The sequence below is a fragment of the Dryobates pubescens genome, chromosome 3 (assembly GCF_014839835.1).
Source record: "Dryobates pubescens isolate bDryPub1 chromosome 3, bDryPub1.pri, whole genome shotgun sequence".
Classification (NCBI taxonomy): domain Eukaryota; kingdom Metazoa; phylum Chordata; class Aves; order Piciformes; family Picidae; genus Dryobates; species Dryobates pubescens.
The window spans coordinates 461,706-487,875 of record NC_071614.1 but is presented as its reverse complement, the minus strand read 5'-3'; the positions used below and the strand labels follow the sequence as shown (position 1 = coordinate 487,875).

The 26,170-nt window shown below is 56.0% G+C and overlaps 1 protein-coding gene across 1 annotated transcript; it reads right to left on the bottom strand.

The window, feature by feature from the left end:
* Positions 1-396: 396 nt before the first annotated feature.
* SLCO5A1 (solute carrier organic anion transporter family member 5A1) lies at positions 397-26,170 on the bottom strand. Its single transcript, XM_054178914.1, has 9 exons — positions 24,803-26,170; positions 10,877-11,009; positions 8,293-8,516; positions 6,751-6,915; positions 5,537-5,735; positions 4,484-4,643; positions 2,889-3,127; positions 2,053-2,117; positions 397-842 (listed from the first exon to the last, which is right to left on the bottom strand). The coding sequence occupies exons 1-9, from the start codon at positions 25,629-25,631 to the stop codon at positions 397-399; spliced, it is 2,460 nt and encodes an 819-aa protein (XP_054034889.1). The 5' UTR covers positions 25,632-26,170.

Below are 26,170 nucleotides of genomic sequence, written 5' to 3'. Positions count from 1 at the left end.
ATAGTTGAAACGAGTTCAGTTGTGCTTTGTAGCAGAACTCACAGTAACTCCCCAGGTCTGCAGAGCAGGACCTGCAGGTGTGAAGCTGAAGATGCACTGAAGCCTTTCGGTGCCACCCGGACACCAAGGACACCAGCTCTTGTCACTGGCTCCTGCCCACCCTCACGCTGGCAGAGCACGGCCACCGGACGGGCACCTCGCAACGGCGACCAACAGGACTCCTCCAAGGCCTCCCTGGGAGGGCGGGTGCGAGGCGTGCAGCCCCGCGGAGCAGGCCAGGGGTGTCTGCAGGAAGCTCTCTTGGTTGCACCACCTCGGGAGCCGAAGGCACAGCGTTTGACAAGGCGGCTGCAGCGGGCAACCGGCCCGACCCGCCAGGGCGCCGCCCAGCCGGGCCTAGATCTCAGCAGTGACCTCTTCCAAGGGGGTCTCGCAGGAGGAATTTATTGCTTCTGCCGGGGGCCCAGGGGAGGTCTGCGCCGCGCAGGGGGCCGCGGGCGCCGCGCAGGGCTCCGCTCGGCAGCCGGAGGCGGGGCAGGAGCGGGTCCGTGCGTGGCTGTGCCGGGGCCCGGCCTGGCCGACCAGCTCGCTCACAGTGCTCAGCGGCGGAGCCCCCCAGCGCCTCCGCTGCAGCTGCTCCTCCCTGCACTTCAGGGAGTACCAGGCCAGGAAGATGAAGAAGAACCCCACGAACTTGAGGGCGGCTGCCAGCCCGAAGTAGACGAAGCGGAAGGAGGTGACGTCGTACTCCCAGCAGGAGCCCTGCACGCCGCAGTCCTGCTGCCACAGCATGCACGTGGTGTCGATGACAGCCCCGAAGTAAATGGGAGTGGGAATGTAAGCTGCAAGCAACACGGCGACAGAAAGGACACCGGTTACAGGCAGGGGAAACCGGGCAGCTGCAGGCCTCGGCCAGCAGGGCAAGGCGAGAGCTCCCGAGGGCTCTGCTGCTGCTCCCACGGGAGATGCACAACGTAGGAATGGTCAGGCGGCCTCAGCACCGCTACTGAGCCCAGGCAGGAACTGGAGAAGCCGGGCGAGGAGGACAATGCAGCAGCACTTGACAACAGGCACTGCTCCAACTGCCTGGCCCCAGCCAGTGCTTCCTGACCACTGCATCCCCCAGAAGCAAACCCAGCACTGCTCTTGGGAAGATGGGAGAGGAACAGAACACAACATCCCATCCAGACCACTGCTCCATGGGCTGGGAAAGGGGGAGGTGCTACTTTAGAATAAGGAGAAAGGCACAGAGATGCCAAAGTGTTTCTGTCACTGAAGCAGTGAGAGCACTGAAACTGAGCAGATCTTCCTCAGACACAGACTTGAATAGCTGCTGAAAACACAGCCAGCCCCTGGAGCCCTCCTGCTTTCCCCAGGAACGAGACACCTTGGAGACAAGTCAGCAATGTCCTGCCTCAAAGACACCTTCCAGGTGCAGCTGCAGGGGCTCCTCCTCTTGCTCTTACAGCAGCCCTTGCTGGCTCCAGATGTGTCCAGATGTGGTTGAGGCCCCACCCCTGGAGACATTCAGAGTCAGACCTGATGTGGCCCCGAGCAACCTGCTCTAGTGGGAGGTGACCTGCAGGGGGGGTGGACAGGATGCCCTTGGAGGGTCCCTTCCAACCCAGTGCCATCTGTGACTCTGTCAGCAGCTCAGAGCTTTGTAGCAGCTCTTCAGAGCCTTCTGCAGGTCCCCTTTTTGTTTTGCAACATTTGAAATGAGACACCAAGGTACAGCTGCTCCTGGTTTTCAAAACACAGCCAGCTGGAAGCAATAGAAATCTGCTCCAAAACAGACAACATCCTTACAAAGTGATATTTAGTAACCAGTTCTAAGTACAGTTAGAAAGTGTGAAACATCTCTGTCTGGGACAAAAACACTGCTCTACAAGGGCAGCAGCAACAAAACCAGACAAATACGTCCTTAGCTGCATCACTTCCAGGCACTGCTGCTTTCTGCTTCCCACTGCCAGGCAGTCAGCTGCAGGCCTGTGGGGTGCAGGCACCCCTGGGGCACACCTGAGCCACACGCAGCAAGTGACAGAGACTTACCCAGCGTCCGCAGCAGGACAAACTGCATCCCCAGGGCAAAGGGTCGCTCCCCATCCTCTACAGACCTGCTGGGAGAGAGACCTCCTCTGAAGGGTCACCACAGAGCTACCAGGGTATGTCCTGCCTCTGCCTCCTGACCCTCCCTGAGCTACAAAAGTGCCTGAATTCCTTCCAATGAGCTTCTCTTACTGCTAGGGAAAACCACAGCCAGCCCCTCCTGTCCCTGCCCGAGCAAGGGCTCCAGCTCACCTCTCTGCTAGCCTGAAGAACCTGGTCCAAACCCAGAGATCTGGAGAACCCCCCCCAGTGCTGATGGCTTCTCAGGGCAGTTTCCTCTCACTTCATACAATGTCTTGCTTTGTTTCCTTAATTGTGCAGATCAATTAACAGAGAATGCAGCTGCCGTGCTGCTCTACAGGACCACAGCGACACCACCCCCCCTGCAGGAGCTGCTCTTGTGAAGAGAAGGGGAGACCCAAGCCCAGGCAGGAGGCTAAGGAAAAGCAAAGGATTGTTACTGATTTCTGCACTCGAGAATCCAAACCACTGCTCTGAGGAGGCTGAAGACTCCTTCAGGAGTCCTCTTCTTAGCTAATGCTTCACTTGTTCTCCCCGCAGTGCCTGGGAAGCGCTGGGCACTCCAGGGCTCCCGGATCACAACGTTCAGGGCGGCTGGAATCAGAGCACCCTGGGGTCCCTTCCAACCCAAACCCCTCTCTGACTCTGTGGCACAGCGCAGACCCAAGCCAGCTGCAGCCCACCCAGGGCAGCCCTGCGCTGAAGGGCACAGCAGCACCACCCCAGCAGCCCCCGGGGACCCCCGGGCACCACCTCACCTGAGCGTGACGATGATGGCGGAGGGCTGGGCGCAGGCGGTGATGAGGGTGACGATGAAGAGGAAGATGAGGAAGGGGATGAGGGTGTTGCAGGTGCGGTGGCACTTGCCCGAGGTGGCGTAGCCGTGGTGGTTCAGGTAGGTCTGGAGGATGACGAGGCGCAGCTGGCTGCGCGGCCCCGCGCCCGGCGCGATCACCTGCCGGCTCTGCACGCAGCCGCACTCCGTGTAGTTGCGCACCTGCGGGCACGGCACGGCCCTGCTCAGCCCGGCCTGGCACGGCCCGGCACAGCCCTGCTCGGCACAGCCCTGCTCAGCCCCGGCCCGGCACGGCCCTGCTCAGCCCCGGCCCGGCACGGCCCTGCTCAGCCCGGCCCGGCACGGCCCTGCTCAGCCCCGGCACGGCACAGCCCTGCTCGGCCCGGCCCGGCCCTGCTCAGCCCGGCACAGCACAGCCCTGCTGAGCCCCGGCACGGCACGGCCCTGCTCAGCCTGGCATGGCACGGCCCTGCTCAGCCCCGGCCCGGCACGGCCCTGCTCAGCCTGGCATGGCACAGCCCTGCTCGGCCCGGCCCGGCCCTGCTCAGCCTGGCATGGCACGGCCCTGCTCAGCCTGGCATGGCACGGCCCTGCTCAGCCCCGGCACGGCACGGCCCTGCTCAGCCCGGCCCAGCACGGACCTGCTCAGCCCCGGCCCGGCACGGCCCTGCTCAGCCCCAGCACGGCACGGCCCTGCTCAGCCTGGCATGGCACGGCCCTGCTCAGCCCCGGCACGGCACGGACCTGCTCAGCCCCGGCCCGGCACGGCCCTGCTCGGCCCCGGCCCGGCACGGCCCTGCTCGGCCCCGGCCCGGCACGGCCCTGCTCGGCCCCGGCACGGCACGGCCCTGCTCGGCCCCGGCACGGCACGGCCCTGCTCAGCCCGGCACGGCACGGCCCTGCTGAGCCCGGCACGGCACGGCCCTGCTCAGCCCGGCACGGCACGGCCCTGCTGAGCCCCAGCATGGCACGGCCCTGCTCAGCCCTGCTCAGCCCGGCCCTGCTGAGCCCCGGCACGGCAACCTGACCCTGCTGACTGCAGCTGGCTGTGCAAGGTGACCTCCCCTGTGAGGACAGGCTGGGAGAGTTGAGGCTGTCCAGCCTGGAGAAGAGAAGGCTCCAGGGAGACGTCAGAGCAGCCTTCCAGTAACTGAAGCAGCTCCAGGAGAGCTGGGGAGGGACTTTGGACAAGGGCTGGGAGTGCCAGGACAAGGGAAAATGGCTTTGAGCTGGGAGAGGAGAAATTGAGGCTGGAGAGAAGGAAGAAACTGTTGAGAGTGAGGCTGGGGAGACTGGCACAGGCTGCCCAGGGAGGCTGTGGCTGCCTCCTCCCTGGAGGTGTTCAAGGCCAGGCTGGATGAGGCACTGAGCAACCTGGGCTGGTGGGAGGTGTCCCTGCCCATGGAGCTGGGGTTGGAACTGGATGAGCTTTAAGATCCCTTCCAACCCAACCCATTCTGTGATCTGTGAGCAGCCCTGGGATCCTTCTCAACCAGGAAAATCCTGCCTGCAGTCTCAGCACCCCCAGGAGCAGCAGGCAGCGTGTGAGGAGCTTACCCCAGCGCTGTGGTTGCCACCATTGATGCAGCCAGCCAGGCAGGGGTTGAAGTAGGTGATGCCATCTGAGCCACAGACAGGCTCGTACTCGTGAGTCCTGCAGCCACAGTTCACATTGCAGCTCCCAGTCAGGTTCCTGTGGGCCATGGCAAGAGTGGGGCTGGGGAAAGGAAAAGAACAGGCTGGTAGAGCAAGCACAGATGTCCTGCTGTTCAGAAAACATCCCACACAGACCCTGGGACTGGGAGGTGACCCTCAGCATCACATCTACACAGCTTTGAAACCCCTCCAGGGACAGGGACTCCATCACTGCCCTGCCCTGCCCTGCCCTTGCAGAGCCAGGTCTCCCCTCAGCCTCCTTTTCTCCAGGCTGGACTCCAGGTCCCTCAGCTGCTCCTCACCAGACCTGTCCTCCAGAACCTTCCCCAGCTTAGTTTCCCTCCTCTGGACACACCTCAGACCTACTGCATTCCCTGGGAGCAGCACGGCCCCAGGAGCTCTGCACAGACACAGAGCAGTGCCTGGCTGTGTCTTGGCAGCAGCTGAACATGGAACTGGCTTGCACATGGTTCTGTTCCTGTTTGTTTAGATCACTCCAGCAAGCTACAGGAGTGAGGAAAGCAGACAGCTTCTCAGCACACAGCTTCTACAGCCTTTATGCTGGGCTGTATCTCACACAGGCTGCTCTGGAGCAGTGGCTTGGGTGGGTGTGGAGGGACACTGGGTGGCAGAGAGCTGCAGGCAGCTGGAGTGGCAGCAATGATGTGATTCTTGTGTGGCTGTCAGACAAGGAACCCTCTCATGGCCTGGGGCCTTCTGTGCTGTTATTGTTCTGATCCAGTTACTCACTGCCTTCAAGCCAAGAGATCCAACTGGCTGCTTGGACTGGCAGAGGCACAGGGCCCAGGGCATTTGTTTGTGTCACAGCACTCACCACATGCCCACCTGGACCTGTGGCTGCTTCAGAACATCAGCCACCAGCATTTGGTGCATTTCTGCATCAGGCTGACTACAAAGAGCTGGGTTTGTCCCAGCTGACCCCAAGGCACTTACCCAGTGGTGTAAGGGATGTTTATCCCCCCCAGATTAATGCTTTCACATCCAACAATGAAGAGGGTTGAGAAGCAGAGCAGGGACACCCCACTGCAGATCATGGCCAGCTTGGCGGATTCCCTCGCACCCAGTTTCAGCTTTTTGATGATGTAGCCACCCAGGACAATCCCAACTCCAGCACTGGGGACAATGACCACACCTGCCAGGGAGAGAATGGAGCGAGGGTCACACAGGAGCTGTAGAGGGCTGCCAAACACAGGTTCAGGCTTCATTCCCTCACTGGATGCAGCAAGGGCTGCACTAAGCTCTCCATTGTTCCCCTCTCTGCGTCAGACTCTGCAGACCTCTGGAGTGCTGTCAAAGAACTCATGAAAGCCTCCTTATGATGTTACCAGCAGCCAAAGCACCATGAGAGAGCCATTGTGCCTGCATGCAGAACATGGCTTTGTGTTTGCTTTGGACTGGGGAGCAGGACCACAGATTGCTTAACTACTGGGAACTTGGAGAAGCCCAGCTCTGGACACAAACCTTCCTCTCCCTGCTCTCAGGATTAGTGCCAGCCAAGTACAAGCACTGCCCTCAGGCAGGAGTCCTGCAGCCTGCCCCCCAGGAGCCCGCACATGTTTGGGGCTCTGAGCACCCTGCTCTAGTTGCAGGGGGTTGGACTAGATGGCCTTTAAAGGTCAGCCCCAAAATTCCATGATTCTGCAGCTCAGGAGCTGCCCTGACTAGACCAGGTGTGGTGTGCTCAGTGCTAGCAAGTAAGGAGAGAGGCAGCAGCCTGGAGGGGAGAGATAACTGCAGGATGGAACAGACAAACAGCTTCAGCACTGGGGGAAAGCAGAGACTGAGATATTCTAAAGATCAAAGAGGAAACTCACAGAAAATGAAACAGCTTTAGAAGATCTCCTAAGGCACACAAGTTGCAGCAATGCCTATGGGTTTCTCGCTTGGTTTTGTTGCTTTTTACCCCTGAAGACCATCACCATCTTAAAGCCTGGGCTGGTGCGAAGCCCTTCACAAGAACTGGGCTCCCACCTTAGTGAGCACACACAGCAAGCACCAGAGAACAGCCTGAGGAGCAAGGCAGATGCACAAAGCTGAATCCTCTCATGTCCCAACAAGCACCTTCCAGGCTACTCCCTACACTGATTCCTTTCACTGACAAGAGAACACCAAGCCCTGGGAGGCTGTGCTCCAGGGCAGTGCCTTACCAGTGTAGATGCTGGCATTGGAAGCTGGGATGCCAAACTGGGACTCGATGAACTTGGGGATGAAGGTAATAAAAGCTGTGACAATGGCACTCTCGGCTGTGTATGACAAGCTGACAAAAAGGAATGTCATGTTGCTTAGGATCCTGACAGCTGCTCTTGGGAGCTCTACAAAATGACAGAAATGACAGACAAATGTTACAAATAATGAGGCAAAAGCAAACTGAAGCAGAGCAAATCCCTTCCCTTTGTGGTGGGCTGGCAGTGAGGGCTTGCTGGCACCCAGCTGCACTTGCCCAGTGGAAAGGAGAGAGCATGTTGGGATCCCAGTCCTCCACAGGTGGGAAGCTGGGATAATGCTGCCACGGAGAACCAAAAAGCTTTAATTGCAGATTTGTCTGCATGATTTTAAAGCACTCACAGCAGATGCAGCAAAAGCAGACTGAGAACATGCCAGGGACACCAATGAATCTCAGCACCCTGCAGACAGCTCGTTTCGAGTCCTCAGAAGGGACAAAGCCAGCAACCAAGAGACCACATCCTTAACCTCAGTGGGAAAAGCATTCCTAGATGTTGGAACTGTCCTCAAAGCAAATATGGAAACCCCATGGAGTCAGGACTGGGGTTAAAAAAGCCACTTCAGTACCTTTCGGTCAGCTCTTCAGGGGGTTCTCTCTGCTTGGGTTCACAATGCATCCCCCTGCAGGGGGCTGAACTGGGGCTGCTTACTTACAAACCCACCCAGGGGACCTCACTGCCTTCCCTTCTCCCAATAAACTACATCCAGTTTGCTCCCTCCTGTGGCCTGCTCAGTGTTGAACCCTGATACCTGCTTCAGAAGCACTCTGCCTCTCGTGTTTTCCACCTGCAATAGGAATAAGACTGAATTTTGAGCCCTTGCATCTCAACAGATGAGAAGCAGCCAAGGTGGAGCTGCATTTTAACTGATCTCAGCCCAGCCACGTGCCAGAGCTCAAGTCCCTGAGGCTGGAGGCTACTTGCAGATGGAGTCAGTCTGGGTTTATTCCTTCAGCCTACGCTGGCAGCCACTGCAGGAAGAAGGATCTCCTCCTTCTCCTGTCCTGCCTCTGACTCCTTTTCATTCATCTAGAAACTTACATGAGATTAGGACAGGGTACAAACCAAACCACCTTCCTCCGTTAGCTCACTCCAGGGTAAGTGAACCCTCCAAGCAGAATTCCTGTGACTGCTGCCAGTGATGATTCAGAAGAGCACTTCAGCTGATGAAGGGCAGCTTGCAGCCAGCCTGACAGCTGCAGACTGAGGGGCACAAGCATGTCTGGTAGCAGAGGTCCTGTCACCACAGGAAGCAGGGGACCTTGTTACCTGCCCCTCAAACCCTTCAGCAGCGCCAGTGAATGGGTGCCCAGCACCCTCCGCCGCAGCCTGTCACAACCACCTACTGAAATGCCACCAGCAGATTAAACACAGCACGGCACAGCTCTGCCCCTGTCACCCACAGACAGCCCCAGGCCAGCCTGTACAGAAGGTTCTCAAGCTCTCCAAGCCACAAACCAGCCCCACCTTTAACGTTCCTCCCAAAGCCCATGGAGGCAGGCACCGCGCCGTCTGCTGGCACCCTGCTGCTGCTCTTCTCCTTCATCACCTCATCATCGCTCGAAGCATCCTCAGAGTCCAGCTTCTTCTTCTTCTTCTTCCTGTGCCTAGGAGGGAGCTTCTTGGGGAAGGTGAACATGGGGAAGATGACAAGGAGCATCGCGATGGCACAGAGCAGAAAGCCGCTCCACCTAGCCCCAGGAGACAGCAGCAGAGAGGAGAGGCCAAGGTTAACGTGGCACAAAACCCAGAGGGATCACTGCAGGCCAGGCTGGGCTGGCTGGCAAGGGCCTTTGGCAGGCATTAAAGGGCTGGCATGGGGGGAGCCCTCACTGCCCCAAAGCCCCTAGCTAGCAGATGCCTCTCTTGGTGTGTCTGTGGACAGAGACCTGCATCCAGAACCCACCAAATGCACTGAAACAGTGTCAGCCTTGAGCCATCCTGGGAGCTACTCAGCAGCAACTGCTGAGAGCAGTCACTTTCTAGAGTAGACAGGGCTGCTTGCTCCAGAAAAACCCATTTGGTCTCATCTTTGTAATGCCAAGATGCTGTGAGCTGCATTTTTAAATGAAGACAAACTGACCTGCAGGCTGTGTGGCAAATGGTGACACAGACACCCACCCAAGAGCATCTCTGTTAGGCTGGGGGAAGCTTTTGTGGGGCAAACCTGAGCAACTGGAAGTTGTGCCTGGTTCTGACATTATGTAAAGAGAAAATCCTCTCTTCGTTCACTTTAGCTGATAAGGCACAGGGATTAAAGCCCAGCCTTTGAGGAGGATTAGTCAGCACTCTCAGGCAGGGAATTCATCAGCAGGCAGTGGCAATGTAGCAACATCCCTCTCAGATGGCAGCAGCAGATCAAAGCAACAATCTGTGGCAGTAACGTGCAGTGCTGTGAAACACCCACTCAGGGGGAGCAGCACAGGAGGTGAGGCTGTGAGGAATCCAGACCCAAAGGGACCCTACAGCAGCACAGCCACTGCTGGAGATGCCACCAGTGCAGCACTGGATGCAATCATCTGCACTGCCTACACCTCACATCCTGCTGGAGGCAAATCAAAGAACTGGAAAACAGACAAAAGAGGATATCAAAAACTCCAAGGACACCTACAAGGGAAAGGAGAGGTCAGAGCAGCATCTGCATTCATTAAAACCCTTGATTGCCTTCTAAAGTCAAAGGAAATATGCAGAACACCTCAGAGGAATCTGCACCAGCCCTGGGACCTCAAGTAAAAGCAATTAAAGGTAAGGAAGAAGCAGACAGTGCTGGAGGAATTCCTTTAAACTGCTTGTGTGGAATGCTGATGAAAGACTCCACAGGAAGATCCAAGTGTTGAACAGCCTCAGAACACTCAGAGAAGTGTCAGCAAAAGAGAATCAGATTCAAAGCAGCTGACAGAGCTCCAAGGGCCACTCCACAATTAATGAGGTCCCTGTAGGGCAGCTGAGCAGCCCTCAGACAGCAGCATGATGGATGGCTCCTAGCAGACACCCCTAGAGCCACCACATCCGAACACAGAGCAGCCCTGGTGGGCTGGCAGAGACACCTGCCCGCCATCTAGCCCCCAGCACCCCCAGAAAGCCCAGGTGTGCAAAGCCCAGCAGCACAAACCCCAGTTCGGTGTGACTCGGGGACCCCCCAGAGCAGAAATAACCCTGAACCATAACCACTCTGGTCACCAGGTGCCACAAGCCACCTGTCCTGCAGGCATGCAGCACACCTCTGCCAGAGCAGCTTTGCTGCCAGCTGTCCTGGCTGCTGCACTTACTGTGTGCTCTGCCATCAGCACCCCCAATAAGGGTTTTTTTCCAGAGCATCCCTGACAGCTACAGAAAGGGAAAGATGGGACTCAGACACTGACTCCCTGCAAAGGAGACAAGGCTGAGGAACCTCCAGCACAGCTGCCCAGTAACTGCACTCTGCTGTACAAAGCTTGTCAGCTGAAGTGAGTGCTGGACTCCTCTTACATTTCAAGCTGTTAGATTACAGAAGTAAAAATAACCTTGGCTACTGGCACTGCCCTGCAAGGAGAAAATGTCACAGTCCCAGAGCAGAGACTGCAGTGCAAGGGAAGCCTGCACTTGCAAGCAGTGAGCAGCAGGGGACAAAGGAGCAGCCTTTACACATCAGAGGCTTCATTTGAAGGATAAAGCCTCAGGAAGAGGAAAGAGTATGAGGCACAGATGCTATCAGCACCACCAGAACTGATGAGAAGCTACCACAGGCTGTGAACCACATTTCCAGAGCCTAAGGAGCAGGGTGAGCTCCTCCTCACAAATTGGGGAGAGAAAAAATGAAAGACAGGGCCCTAGAAACCCTTCAGGGAAAGCCAACTGCAAATTTAATCAACATGATGGAAAAAGGGAACAAGACTGGGAAGGCCATGCTCTGACCCCATCCCATCTCCCTCTCCTGGGCCAGGCTAAATGAAGTCTGTGGTTTCTCACCAGGGCAGCAGAGCTGCTTCATGCTGCCTGCTATGGAGTCAACCCAGAAGGGACCATTCTCAAAGCCCTTGCTCCCTACCACTGGCCAGCCCTCGGTCCTTACCAGTTGCCGATGAAGCGGGGGTCACTCTGGTCGATATACACAGTTGTCCTAGGATCCACGTAGAACCCAATGAGAAGTCCTCCCAGCAGGTACCCAGCAGCAGGACCCAGGGCTCCCATCACATACATGATGGCTGAGGAAACAGAAGGGCAGTTGTGCATCAGTAAAACCAATGTTTCACTACTCACCTGAAAACCTAAGCAGTAAAGGATGCTCCCTGAGCCCTGGAACCTTCAGAGGCCTTTCTGTGCAACCTTCAGGCACAGCATCTTCTGTGCAGCTGAGGTATTGATCAGCAAGTGTGCACACAGGTACACACATACAGGGGTGTCCTTTCCTGCCAGATGTGGCTGGCCCTGGGGAGCCAGCAGCTGGATACCTCTCCAGGGTACAGAGCACGCATCTCAGCTCTGCCCTGTTCCTCTCATGCCCCAGCACCATGATGGGGCAGCATGGGACAAGCAGGCATAAAGCAGCTTCCACCCTTCTCAGAGGTGTTTAACTCACCCTGCCCAAACTCACCCACACAGAAGACACCCAAAACCCCTCAGTTTTAAGCAGGCTTTTGAGCCAGAGGAGACAAAGCTGACTGGAGCAGGGAGCAGACTTCTCCAAGGCTGTTCAGCCAGGAAATCAGTTCACTTCCTTCTCTGCCTCCTGAGCACACAAGCAGCCTATCTATAGGGGCTTTAGGGGTTCCCTTTAATGTGGTTTATTTGCTCAGGAAAAAACAATACTCTGAGCATTACTGCAGCTCAGATAACAACCTACAGAGCAAATCTCTAAATCATTTCCTTTCAACATCTATTAGTGTTACCCTGGCTGCAGGAGGCTCTCAGATCCAGTGCTCCACTCCAAACAGCAAAGAGAGCAGCACCATCACTGCAGCAGCCTCCCTTGATCTTTGGATGGAGTAAATTTATCACTGTGTTCACAGGCAGACCCTAGGAGACAGCTGGAGAGAGAAGCTGAACCCAAGCATCATCCCTGCTGCCTGCCACACAAACCAAACCCACTGGTCCGGCTGCACACTGCATGAGAAAATGCTGAGGCTGGCACAACGCTGCCCAGGGAGCTGGCACTGCCAGGGGAGGAGCAGGACCCCTTTGCCCTTCTCTCACAGACTGCTACTGAGACATCATTTGTATCAGCCCAGCCCTGCCGCCCCATGGCTGTGCTCTGCTCGTAGCCGGCAGTGCTACAGCATCGGCTGAGGGACTCCTGCTCCCTTCCGAGTTGCAGGGGCAGGTCTGACTCGATCGCTATCCCCAGCCGGGACCCCTGCCCCTGCACAAGGAAGCAGCAGGCACAGCGCAGCTCTCTGCCGAGGGGGGAGGCCGGCTGCCGGCAGCCAAAGGCCTTTTCTGCAGCTTCACTCTTCCTTTGTCCCACAGCAAGACAAGAGAACAAAGAAGCAAAGAGGGAAATTACTTCAATGATGTTCGCGCAGCATTAATTTCCTTTCAAAGATCGGTTTCTGCCTAGGAGGCAGAGGTTAATCACTGCACACGCTGGTGATGGCTGCTCGCTAAGAGGTGGCTCAGAAGGACAAGCACAGAGCATTACTCCTTGTTTGCTTGGGAAACGGCACTCCCATTGCCATCTTCCAGCTGAAACCAGAGGAATCACGGCTCATTCCTCAGAGCCCACCGAGAATCTGCCTGTGAGCAGCAGCACACTATTGCAGCGATCCGCAGCTGACCCTGCCAGCTCCGCCAGCAGCCAGCGCGCCGCTGGAGCAGCTCGGGTCCTGCACCCCAGAAGGCTGCAACTGCCTCAGAAAACCAAGAGAGATACTAAATCCCAGTTGGAGAGCTCTGGAGCTGTACTGGAACCATACTGGAAATATTATTACAGGTCAGAGGGTCTGAAGAACATTTCCAGCCATGTGTGAGAGTTATAAATAGCAGAGGCTATTTGTTCTGGCCAAAGGGCAGCACCACCACCTCAGGAAACCCTCTGAAGTCTCCAAATCTGCTCTTCCTGCCCTTGGAACAAACCCTGGGCATTTGCACACACCACTGCCCACCACACAGTGTTCTTCATGGCTCTAATCACAGCTTCTAATAGAATTAGGGCAAGAGGGGGGAAACCACCTAGAAGGGAACAGTGCTCCCTTCTAGACCTTCGACAGCCAGGTCTTAGATCTCAGGTCAGTACAACCCAAGGGGCCCTGCATAGGGCCCATGCCATGACAAGCCTGCCCAGGAACCACACAGCCAGAGCATCAACTAAGCAAGAGATGCTTCTCTCCATCCCTGTGGCAAGACCAAAGGCCAGCAGCACTGTGAGCTCCGAGCCCTGACTTGGATTCACTGAACTGAAAGACTCCTGGGGTTCAACACCTTGAATTAAAGAGCTAGAGAAAGGATGATCTTCTCCTGGTGTGGACATCCCAGCCTGTGGAGACAGGTCAGCAAGGAATGCCCCAGCACCTCCTTGCCTCTCCATAGCATGGGAGCTAAGAGGTGCTCTATGGAGACACAGGCTGTCCCCAAAGGACCCTGACACTCAAAGCAGGCCTGCAAAACAGGACAGAGACAGATGCTGGTCCCTGAGGAGGCCCTGCTCAACCAGACAGACCAAGGGATGTGAACTGCCAGAGTTGTACAAGACACTCAGAAACAGGGGATGGAGAGTGACAGAGAAGAGGGAAGGAAATCGATTCATGCTTTGCTCTGGACAGAAACCACCAGAGAGCCCACTGGGTAGTGCCAGCTGGTGCCACAAACACAAGGGATGGCTCAGACAGTCCCAGGCAGGGTCCTGAAAGCAGCCAATGTTTGTGTCACAGGGAAAAGCAGAGATTGCCATGGAACATGGGAACAGGAACTGCAAATACTTGGGTCTGACACTAAGTGCTGTGGGTTGGGTCAGGTGAAAACAACAACTCTCCACTGCTAACCTCTGCTCCTGTACAGAGGCCACAATAATGCAAGGCAAGTGAAATATCCCAACCTCCTCCAAAAGAAATCATCTCTGCTACAGGGGGGAAAAAATCTCAATCCATCTATCCCAAAATGAGGAGTTAATTGAATCATCATTTGCCAGAGCAAAACCATCTGAACGTCTTGATCAGAGCTGCTGAATGGCTCAGCCTAAACACCAAGGGCAGCACTGCAGCAGTAATTACTCACTCATTACCCTTCCAAAGGGGTCTCCTTGATGGTAACATTTAATTACATTTGGCCTCCCTTTGGAGGCAGATCTGTCCCTGTGAGCTGCCTTGGTGTCCCTGTGAGCTGCCCATGCAGAGGGGATTATCACTGACCTGAGCACTGGCATTCCCCCAGGGCAGGGATCCTTCCAAGATCTCCCCAAACACCAGACCTGGCCGATGTACAAAAGCTACAACGTTCAGACTGGGCTCTGGTTACTCTCACCGAGGAGGGGATTTAATCACTCAGCTGATACGGGGGGAAGTTGGCCAATATCTGTTTATTTAGTCTGCATTTTCGCTAAGTAAAGCCTGCTCCTTCTGTTCCTCTCCCGTGTGAGCAGAATTGGCCCTGACAGCTCTGCTCCCCAGCTCCTCAGATTAGCACATTGTTAAGCATATTGTTGCTCTCCAGCACTAAAGATGCCTTCACATTTAGCAGGCAGGCAGGAGAAAGGTGGTGGCTTGAGGCTGGGTACAGATGACTGCCAGCCAGCTCCAGGCACACTCTGGGAGCAGGAACTTTCCCAACAGGATCATTAACTCCTCTCTGTTCCAAGGGCTGGAGCAGACTCCCTGTGCCTGTGTGGAGTATCTGAAGCTGCCTGGTTCTGCATGGATGGAGCTCTGCAGAGGGTTGAGGCTGCAATGGACTCTGATTAGACACAGATGTCAGAGCACCTGAGCAGAGCAGCCCTTTCCAGCCCAGCAAAGCATGAAATGATCCCTCGAGTTCTCTCTGCATCTCCAGCACAGCAGACCTTGCAGAAGCAGTCATCATCCTTCACACAGGAGGATGCCAACAGACAAGCAACCTCTCCACCTTCCCTCCTTGGCCACGCTGCCTCCAGACACCTCCAGAGTCCTTACCCAGGGAAGAGAAGGGCCAGAGCTGGCCCCGTGCTGCCTGAGGGTCTGGCAGAGTTAGCCCCAGAATGGGCAGGGGAACCTCCTAGGTACAACCAGGGGCATCCCTCTCTGCTAGGCTGACTCTGAGAGCACCAACTGGATGATCTTTAAGGTCCCTTCCAACCCAAACCCTTCCACAACTCTCTGGAAACACGGGCTGGTACTGAACAAGAGGACACAGTCTCAGGCTGCGCCAGGGGAGGTTCAGGCTGGATGTTAGGAAAAAGTTCTACACAGAAAGAGTGATTGCACATTGGAATGGGCTGCCTGGGGAGGTGGTGGAGTCACCATCACTGGAGGTGTTCAGGAGCAGACTTGATGGGGTGCTTGGTGCCGTGGGTTAGTTGTTTGGGTGGTGCTGGATTGGTTGATGGGTTGGACGCGGTGATCTTGAAGGTCTCTTCCAACCTGGTTTATTCTATGTATTCTATGATGCCCAAATGCAAACTGCTCAGCCAGGTTTGGGCATTAAACTGTTAGGCACCAGGGAAAACAAAATCCATGTCCTGACAGATACTGCTGACTCCAGCAATCCAGGGCCCTGTTTTACAGCATCCCTGCCCACAGGGAGCATGGGTTTGGTTACAGGCACCGGGAAGATTCAGCTGGAGGGTTACCCTCATGCACACCATCTGCAAACTATCACAGCTTCCCACCAGTGTACCACAAGCGAGTTGTGAGCTGAAACTTGAGCCTTCTGTTTGCAAAGAAAACTAAATCTGAGCCCTAAATCCCACAGAACTCTGCCAGTCAGCCCCCTTGGCTCAGGCTCCCTGGGAAATCCTCCCCTCAGCTCCAAAACTGCTCTGACAGAGATTGACAGGGAGGTCCCCAGAGAGTGAGGCTGGAGCGGTTAGGAGGCACCACGAGTGGGCTCTGCTGCCATCAGAGCTCTTCCAAGTCTCATGAAAATCCATCTGGCACCTTGCCACCCCCTGGGAATTCACCACACGACAGAAATGTCATCACACATGGGTGGACCCTTAACTACTGACCCTAATCCAGCACACAGGCAATCTTCAGACAGAAGTTATACATCTGAAATGGCCTCTTGCAGTTCCCCAGACTGGCTGTGCTTACATCTCTAACTGGATTCCCCTGGTGCTGCTGCCATGAATCACCACAGAGCAGCCCTCCGTTGCTGCTTGCTGCTGAAACCCACCAAGGACACACTCACGAAACAGCCAAACAGGAAAGGCTGAAGCCACAGAGCTGGAATTCCAGGGGCAGCAAATGGAACCTGTCCTCTCCAGCCCCCTGGAGTTTCAGTATGCCTTGGGCAGTGTCTGGGATGAAAGCTGGAGTGAGAGCAGCTGCAGAGAGTGGTCTTCACACCAAACAGGACATCACTTGTATCTTCCACCCAAGAAGTTGAAATGAAAAGTAAGAATTGAGAACTGAAGAGTGAAAATCATAGAATCACAGAATCAGTGAGGTTGGAAAAGACCTCAGGGATCATCAAGTCCAACCTGTCACCCAACACCTCCTGACAACTAAACCATGGCACCAAGTGCCACATCCAATCCTTTCTGAACACCTCCAGAGATGGTGACTCCACCACCTCCCTGGGCAGCACATCCCAAGGGCCAGTTACTCTTCCTGTGAAGAACTTTCTCCTCAGCTCCAGCCTAAACCTCCTCTGGCACAGCTTGAGACTGTGTCTTCTTGTTCTGGTGCTGGTTGCCTGGGAGAAGAGACCAACCCCCTCCTGGCTACAACCTCCCTTCAGGTAGCTGTAGACAGCAAGGTCTCCCCTGAGCCTCCTCTTCTGCAGGTTAAACACCCCCAGCTCCCTCAGCTTCTCCTCAGAACGTCAGCTGTGCAAACAATCACAGAATCATGGAGCTGTTTTAGCTGGAAAGGACCTCTAAGGGTCCAGCCAGTGGCTCAGCACCGCCACAGCCACTAAACCATGACCCCAAGCACCTCCCCGGGCAGCCTGTGCCAGTGCCTGACCAAAGAAGCATCCCCAGATGGCTGCACAGCTTTCCATCCAAAGCTCAGCTCCCAGGCTGCTTTCACAATGGAAAGGAAATCCTGCTTTGTCCTTCCCTAATTGGTTGGGGGACCTGAGAAATGCTTAACAAAGGGCAGCAACTGTTGTTGTTTCAGATGAGTAAGTTTGGCACTAGAATGCCAGAGGGTTTGTGGTCTGAAGATGGCCAAGCTCTGTGCCGCTCCTGCCCCACACCAGAGGCACACACCTCTGCCTGCAGGGGGCTGAGAAGGTGCCACACTTGGCTGTGATTTGGTAACTTCTTGGGAAAGCTTTCCTGACCCCAGCGTTCGTTAGACACCAGGCACAGCAGCCTGCCCTGGCTCTGGCCCCCACAGCTCCAGCGTTAATTAAAGCCTCCAGCCCTTCCCTGTGCTCTGGCAGCGCTGGTGCAGAGCCGATTGCTTCTCCTCCACACACGCTCTGCTTTGCACAGCTGCCAGCTCCACGTGTTCCAGCAGGGATGAGCAGCCTGCAGACAGCAGCTCTGACTGCTTCAGATCTTCTCAGGCTGCCTCATCCCACGGCTGACAGGTCTGATGCAGGCTGAGGCAGCTTGCAGTGTGTCTGCAGCTGAATTTTCCCTATCAGGAAATGAGCTGCATTATGAAACTGCAAATCTCTGTGGCCCTTCTAAGCAAGGGCATCAATTAGAAAGCTGAACAGGAAGGTCCTGATTGCAGCTGTCACTGCAGTGTGAGACATGAACATCTGGAGAGGAGGGGCTGGGCAGTGTAAAGCTTAAGCAGCACCGAAGGAGCTCCACACCAGGATGTTCATCAAAGCCCCAGCTCTGAACTGCTGACACTGACTTGTGCTCTATTATTGCTTGCTTCACAATCCCACCTAAGAGGATTACTGTCTGCTTTGGCACCGCATAACAGCAGCCTTCAGCACATCCCAGGGGCTGCACAGAGCCTGCCTCCCACCACCACACCCACACCTATCCTCTCCAGATCTCCCACACCAGAAAACCACCAACTGGCAGCTTCCCAAGCCCCACACCAGTTGGGACTCAGGAAAAGAAGGGTGGGAAGCAAGCAAGCCCAGAAGTGCTCTGCTTTCAGCCTCCCAGCAGTGCAGTGCAGGACTGATGGATTCCTTTTGTGGGGTTATTGCTGTATTGCTTCTCAGCCCTCTGCAGACAGAAATAACCAGGCTGCTCCTCAAGCTCCATGTCCTGATTCAGTGGAAGAGCAGCAGACAGCAGCAGTCCTGGGAGCATCCAGGGACTCTGACACAGTCACAGGGGTTATGCTGCCGTCTCCTCTAATGCTGTGCCACTAATTCTAATGTCCCCAGACAGGCCACACCAGCTGGGATTAATCCAGCACAGGAAGAGTTGCTAGGCCAGGCAGCTGTCCTTCGGAGGAATCCTACTGCCCAGTCCACAGAACAGCTGATCCCAGCACCTCACTCCAGCAGGCAAGGGGAGCTCACCACAGTCCATGTGTCCTGCCAGGCACAGCTCAGCCCAAAGCAGCTGACTCACAGTGAGTATCCCATCTGCTAGTGCAAACCTCATGGTTATCAAACCCTTCCACCACCATTCAGCAGCCCTCTCGCTGTCTGGACCAGTTACATCTTCTCATCCTAGAGGAAAGTGGAAAACCTTGACCCAGCCATCAGCAGAAGATGAAGGGAAGCTAATGGCAGATGTGTCTGGTCCCAGGCAGCAAACCTGTACCTTAGCCAAACATCTCTGCTTACCCAATGGGCTACGAGCTGCTCCCACACCACCAGTGCAGGACCTCTCCAGGCTGTGTCAGCTCACACATCCCTCACATCCCAGGGATGCAGTGCTGAGCTCAGAGCCTCTTCACTGCCCTTGGCTAACAGGACTGTGCCTCAGGTGCACAGAACTCACAGACTGCTGCTATCTGGGTTTGGAATGAGAGGCTGATCACTGAAGCTCTGTGCACCCCAGAAGGCCACACTCCACTAAACCTCTTTCTCACTCACTGGGATGAAGCAACAAATGGAAAGGTAAGTTCCAACCACAAATGCCAAAGTGCCAAACTGCAGGGATCCAGCAGCAGCCACAGGGGACACGCTGAGCAAAGCGGCAAATACTGGGCTGGGGGGAAGAGAAGCGTGGGAGAAGCCAAGCTGCTCTGTCCTCTCCACCTCCAAAACTCCCCAGCCTTGCCAGGGGCTTTCCTGGGCTCCACAGCCACTTACTGCAGCATCTTCAGCCCTTCCCATGGACCCACCTGGAACTGGCCCCAGCAGATGCCCCCTGGCTCAAATGCCTTCCTCCCCTTGGGCAACACTGAGAAGACATTGCCAGCTCCACACTGAACCTCTCTCCTTCCCCTCTCCTGGCTTTTCCTCAGCTGATAAATCCACCTGAGCAGCATCCTCAGAGTGTCCTGCTCCTGAGCTTCTCATGGTTCTGAGCTCTGAGCCCAGGGGCTGGGACCTCTGATGGGAAAGGTGCTGCTGGCAGCTGCCTTTCAGCAAAATCCACTCAGTCAGCAGCTCAGCTGAACACAGCAACTGCTCTAGGCTCAGGGACAGCCCAACACACAGACACCTCTCACACACCACTGCCTTTAGGGATTTCAGAGGGGAAAAAGAGGCTTGCTTGATACACTCAGAGTAATTATGGGTTGGCAGCCCCCAAGGCATGCTCCCAGCTATTTCCCTGCCTGCTCTGCTTTATCTACACAAACACAATGCTCAAAACGACTTCTGGGGAGGCTGGGTATGCAGGTATTAATCCAACCAGGGACTGAGGAAAAGGACAAGTGGGGATCAAGATGTACATGAGAGCACTGGACTGCAGGAGCACCTGAAGTGCCTACATGACACCTGAAGTCAACCACTGTGAACCAAGCTGTGCCAGCCACTGGGCTAAGCTACAACTGGAGCCTGAAACAGCAGTTCAGAAGGCAGCAGAAGATACACTCAGCTAATCCATGAACTATCTGAAATGCTCTGGCTCTAGAGGACAGCTTAATTAATCCAGAAAGGAAAGGACACAACCACAGGACAATCCACACAGGATCTGCTTTTTACCACTTAGAAGCAGCTGATTGAAAACAGGCAGATAACTGCAGAAAACAGCTGCTAGTTTACAAAAGCTGGTCAAGTTCAGACAGCTGAGGAGCTGGGAGCTGGTCTCAGGGCAGCACTGAGACACCCCTGAGGCTTTCATTCTGATCCTGTAAGCACCAAAGACAAAAGGCACAGAGGGCGATGGTCAGACTGAGGTCCTGCTGCCATCCGGCTTTGGAATGGGAGCAGAGAAAAGAGAGGAGACCCCAGGCTGGACTGAAAGAGAGCATGAGGCTGAAGAGGCTAACAAATGAAGTCCTTTTTCTGCTCTTTTCCAATCCATGGATGAAATCCCTTCACCTTCTCTAAAAATCCACATCTTCAGGTGCTGGCCCTCAGGACAGAAGAGCAGGTCAAGCCTCATGCCAGAGCTACCTGCACAGCTGAGACAGGAATCTGCCTTTGAATGATGGGGAGAGGAACCAGGCTCTGCTGAGTGTATGAGCGCTGTCACAGCCAGTGCTCCCGGGGGGGACACCCGAGTGCAGGGGAAGGGAAAGTGCAGGAAGCACAAAGCATCTCTGCTCCACCTGCAACAGGAGCTGTTCCTGTGCCCCTCACAGCAGCAGGGTCCCCAGCAGACAGCTAGAGTTTCCAGCCAGGGGTAATCAGACACTGCACCCCCAGCCCCGGGCTCCTGGGAAGGTAGGAACAAGCTGTTACTCAAAAGCCACTTTCAGGTCTCAGTTTCCAAGGCTCTCTGGGGACCAGGCAGGTTCAGACACTTCCTTGCCCAAACCAGCCCTGCAGCTGAGCTCACCAGAGAAGAAAGGAGATGTTCTCCACAAACACCATTCCCCAGGCTGAGCAAGAGGAAGAGGCACTGCCAGTCTCGGAAGCCACTGCTCTTTTACATAGGGAACACAGCAAGGAAGGAAAAATTCTCCTCTCCTACCCTTCCCAGCCTACAGCAATCTGGAGTCTGAAATAAAGCATCCTTAGCACAACTACTGATTCACACACTGGTCACTTTTGGGGGCCCTGAATGAGAAAATACCAGCTTTAATGAAGATGTTTCTGTAAAACCTACCCTTGCCTTTCTGTGGCTGAATTTCACAGCAAATTCCTCCTTCGCTGCAAGGGCCACTTGCAAAAGAAGCAAAGTATTTCAATCAGTCAGTGCCACCAATGAAACTTCCCTTTCCAAGTGCCACAGCTCATTGTAAGGAGTTGATTTTGAAATCCACGATGTGATCCCGAGATGAACCCACAGTGGAGACAAACTATCGGATCCCTCCAAAAGCCCCACGGTGCTCCAGGGGCTGGCATTTGCCAGGGAGCAGAAACACCACCAGGAGGACAGAGCCAGACTCCTGCAGTCCAGGCCGACTCCCAGTTGAATGGCCATTAATTTAATTAACAATTACTTGAAAGGAGAACCCCCCACACGCTGGGCAGTTGATGACAGACATGCTGTGGTGCAGCTGAGCACAGAAGGGAGAGACTTCAGCAGAGGACAAAGACAACTCTTGCAGCGGGCATGTAACTTCCAGTTTGGATTATCCATCACTAAGGGCCTGCTGCTTCTATTTCCCAGGCACCTGTTACAACCAGGACCTGCTTCCAAGCCTGATGTCAGACATCCTCTCAAAGTCAGCCCCACGGGGTCCATGGGGCAGGAGGCCCTGGAGGTGCTTTGCCTCCACAAGACAGAAGCATCCTGCAGCAGAGAGAGTTTGCCCAGCACCATGCGGGCAGCCCACGCTCACCTCCCTGACTGCCACCCTTGTCCCACCGAAAACCACAGACATACCACCTTGGAGCTGGCACTCAGCCACCCTGACAGATGGGCTTCGGTGCAGGCAGCCAAGAGACTGTGTATAAGCATCAAATATGTTTTTGAGAGCGGGACTTCCAGCCAGGAATGCTGAAACAGCTGTCCGGGCTGAGCCTGCGTGCTTGCACTTAAGAGGATAGGCTATGGCCACTCCAGCCCTGAGCTGGATTAACTGGGAAGGGAAGAAAGCAGCTCCTGCAGCCACCGAAGGTGAGTTTTGCACAACCAGGATTAGTGATACTTGGGGGGGCCCCTTACTGACCTACTAGCAGTGGGAACACTTGTGGGGGTGAAGAGCTCTTCAGTTCTGCTGCCTGGTAAAAGTCCTGCCACACGCATAAAGGTCCTGCCCCCTCCCGAACACATCTTTGTGTCTTTGCACATCTTCAAGCTGGCCAAAAGCCACAAAATGCAGCAGGATTAGGAGCAAACACCTTGGTGACCTTCCACCTTGTGTTAGAGCATGGGGATTCTGCAGGCAAACTGTGCTCCCGCAGACACATGCCTGAGTGTGACCAGCAGTTGTCTCACCAGGCTTCCTCTTCTCCAACCTCCCACTCCCAAGGCCCACTCCAAGACTTTTTGTTACCTCGTGCCTGCATGCACACATTTAATATCTTACATCACCTGCATAGCTTGCCCCAGAAATCAAACCACACTGCCTCGGGAAGCAAGCCTTGCACAGCACCAGATGTGGGGTGGCTGATCTGCAGAGCCAAGCCCTGGCCACCTCCATCCCACCCCTGTGCCCAGCTGTGCTGCCACAAATCCCTCTCCTCGAGGACACGAAACATTCCAACCCCCTGGGAAGCTCCAAGAAAACCTTTGCTCACAGCAGTGTGCCAAACAATGCTCCTTTTCTCCCCACACAACGCACGTTTTACCCCTGCCCCTCAGCAAGCCTCCAGCCCAAGCCTAAAGAGAGGACAACGCTCAAAGCCGAGCAAGTGAGGTCTCACAAGTTCCTCACTACACACAAACGCCAACACCACCAATTCCAGCGGCAAGCAACGTCCCTGCTGGCCTGGGATAACTCCCAGGCTGCCAGGAGCTGAGGGACATCCTGCTGTGTTTAAACACACTTTGTGTTCGTTCATTCTCTTCTCCCTGTGGACACAATCAGATCAGATCAGGAGCATCCCTGTTCCCTGTCCCCACCTCATCTTTACTCTTCTGGATCACCACACATGACCTTCAGCTCTGCCAGGGTACTTCTGGGACAGATCAAAGCTGCCTTCAGTGCCTGGCAGGTGCAGGGTCCCACAGAGCCCTCCAGCAGCTGCTGGTGTCTTTTACCTTTGCCAGCTTCAGGGCTGATCTCTGCCACAATTAAAAGCTACCTGAGTCACTTTGTTGCCATTTCCCCTGCTAGAAGCAGCCTGGGGCTGGCATCGCTTCAGTGGTTGGCATCGTGCCTCCTGCCCAGCGAGGATTTCCAACCGCTGACCTTGCTTCCCCCTTTGGTGAAGCCGCCTTCTTCCTCTCCTCTTCCTTCTCTTCTCTCTCCTTCATACAGAAGGTGTCCTTGCCCACAGCTGGGTGGCTAGAGCTAGATTATCTCTGGGGTCCCCTCCAACCCAAACCACTCGGTGACTGTGGCCCATCTCTTTAACCCTTCATCCCTCATTCACAGCCTCTCCAGCTCCTGTTTCCCATGGGTTTTATGAAACCATCTGTTTGTAGCAGTTTCAGCCCCATCTCTGCTGCTCCAAACAGCAGGTCCCGACTTCAGCAACCATATCTTTGTTCCTTCATGCTGCCAATTAAGTTGATTCCAGGTTAATCTAAATTTCCAGACCACTTAACCTTTCTTACAGGGGAGAAAGAGGGAAAAGGCTTTGTCAAGTACTTCCTCAGGCAGGTTGGCAACGCTGTGACAACAGCAGAAACCTCCCTGATAATGCCTCTCCTCCTCCCAAAACCAACCTCAGGCTTTCTCAAGGCACCTCAGGCAGCCTCTGCATGGCTTTAAAACGGTTCAGGGGACAAAGTGCTAAAAATTAGGTTAAAAGGAATAAAAATAGTGAGCTGGTTCAGTACTGCTTAACACAGCAGCTGCAGACTCATCCCAGGTGCATCACTTCACACACGTCTAACATCTGCACGGCTAGCAACAAGCCAAAGAGCCCTGCAAACGGTGACACTGCGCACCCCAACGCCCCCGGCACCACTCCCACCCCACCGAGTCCCTCTCTTTCTTTGCAAAGACTCTGCAGGGCTGTGCAGGACTCACTCCTCACAGAACCACTCAAGACTGATGCAAAGCCAGAGAGCAGTCGATCTTCTCCCGTCTCACACAAACCATCACAAGCACATCAGCACCTTCCAACTTCAAAGCACCTGGCTACCTCAGAAGCCTTTCTCCCATCATCAGAACACTCCTTCGTACCCACTCAAACCTAGCTGCCAGACCAGACCCCCACTTTATTGTGTTCCTTGAGCTTTCCTGTGCCCCCCAACCGAGCTCTTAACCCTGAAGCTTTACTGGCTGCTTCATCAACGATTTGCTAACTCTTTGTGAGTTGCCACACGATTGATCAATGTTGGCCAACATTCTTTGCTAACTAAAGTTAACTGAAGGCTGCACAAGTGAAGCACACCAAAGTCTCTCAAGGCGTTTATCAAACATTAACACTATGAACCTCGAGGCTCAAGGCACGCTGACTTAAACTGAGAGACGCTGAGCTTCCGTATGGGCAAACAACCTGGAAGGGGCAGGGCACAGTCTCACTGCTCTCTGAAATCCCCCGGCTGCTGCCAAGCCGTGAGCAGGGTCAGAGCCCGGCCTTCCCGTCTGTGCCGCTCGGGTGCCGCAGGGTGTGAGCGCAGCGCTTCCTCGCAGCCACCTCTGTGTCACTGTCACAACACAGAACCTTCGCACAGCAGACCACGCCACCTTGGCAGCTTCCAAAGTTCGCTCTGGAAGGCGAGCTCAGCACAGACGTCGTTCAGAAGCAAGAGTGCTGCAGTACCTGTAACAGGTCCTCCCAGAGCCCTGAGCCTCCCAAGCGCCCTGGCACACCTTACCTAGGTAGAGCGAGGCGTTCTCCTTCTTGACGTTGTCATCCAGGTAGGTTGGTCCCAGGGTATAGATGGGTGTGGAGCCCATGCCAATGAGGATCTGGGCACAAATGAATAAAGCTACGTAGAGAGAGTGGTCATTGCCGCCCGAGTCCTTGAGGCAGCCCGGCGAGTCCCACTGCTCCTTGGTGCTGCCGTTGCCCGTCACGCACAAGCCCTCGTTGCTGACCGAGGAGTTCAGCTCCTGGATCTGGTACGGCGGGGAGATGAAGTGAGGTAAGGAGAAGAGCGCGGCTCCCAGGGCGATGAAGAACCCCCCCACGGCCAGCCAGAGCGGCCTGCGCCCGCGGCCCCCGAAGTAGCTGATGAAGACCACGACCACCAGGCTGCCGATGTCGAAGCAGCTGACCAGCAGCCCCGACTCCGAGCTCTTCAGGCTGTATCTGCGCTCGATGGTGGTGATGACGCTGCTCAGGTAACCGGAGACCATCAGGGACTGGATGAAAGTCAGGAAGCACATGCACACCAAGAAGAACCGCGAGTCCGCCAGCACGGCTCGCAGGTAGGCTCCGCCCGGGGGGCCCGGCAGCAGCAGCGGCGGCAGCACCGGGGACACCCCTCGGCCGGGCTCCGTCCCCCGCGGGAAGCTCCCGCTGCCGGCGGCACGGGGCCGGGCAGCTCCGCAGCCCCGATCGTGCCCGGGCACCGGTGCCGCGGCAGGGCCCGGCCGGGCGCAGCTGCCGCCTTCCCCCGCGGCCGGCAGGGGGGAGCCGAGCGCGGCTCCATGGCCCCCCCGCGCCTCCGGCCGCTCGCCGGTCCCCTCCGCCGAGGCCATGCCGGCTCCGGCCGCGGCCTCAGAGCAGCCCAGCCGGCTCCATCGCCGCCGTGCGTCGAGCGCGCTGAGGGGCCCGGCGGGAGCGGAGCATAGCGGGGAGGGGAGGAGGGCGGGAGGAGGGCAGGGGGTGGCCCTAGCCGCGGCCGCACGTGTCCGCCCGAGCCCTTTGTGGCTCCATCCTCCTCAAGCTCGCCGACAAGGGGCGGCTGGGGCGGCCCCGCCGGCTCCGGCTCCCCGCCGCCGCTTCATGCCTACGGCGCCGCGCTTGACAGCCGCCCGCCGGGAACCCGCCGCTCGCATCCTCCTCCTGCCGAGCCGCTGACAGAGCTCCGGTGGTGCTGCCGATCTGCGGGGCGGAGAGAAGCACGGGAGGTCAGCGGGGCCGGCCCCTGCACCGCCTTCCCCGCCCCGGGGGTCTGCGCAGAGCTCCAGGCGCGGGACCCGGGGCCGCGTCCCCGGGGACGGTACCGCAGCTCGGCATGAGCCAGGGCCGGGCACAGCCCCCGGGGGCCTCGGCCCCTGCGCGACCCTTTCCTCCA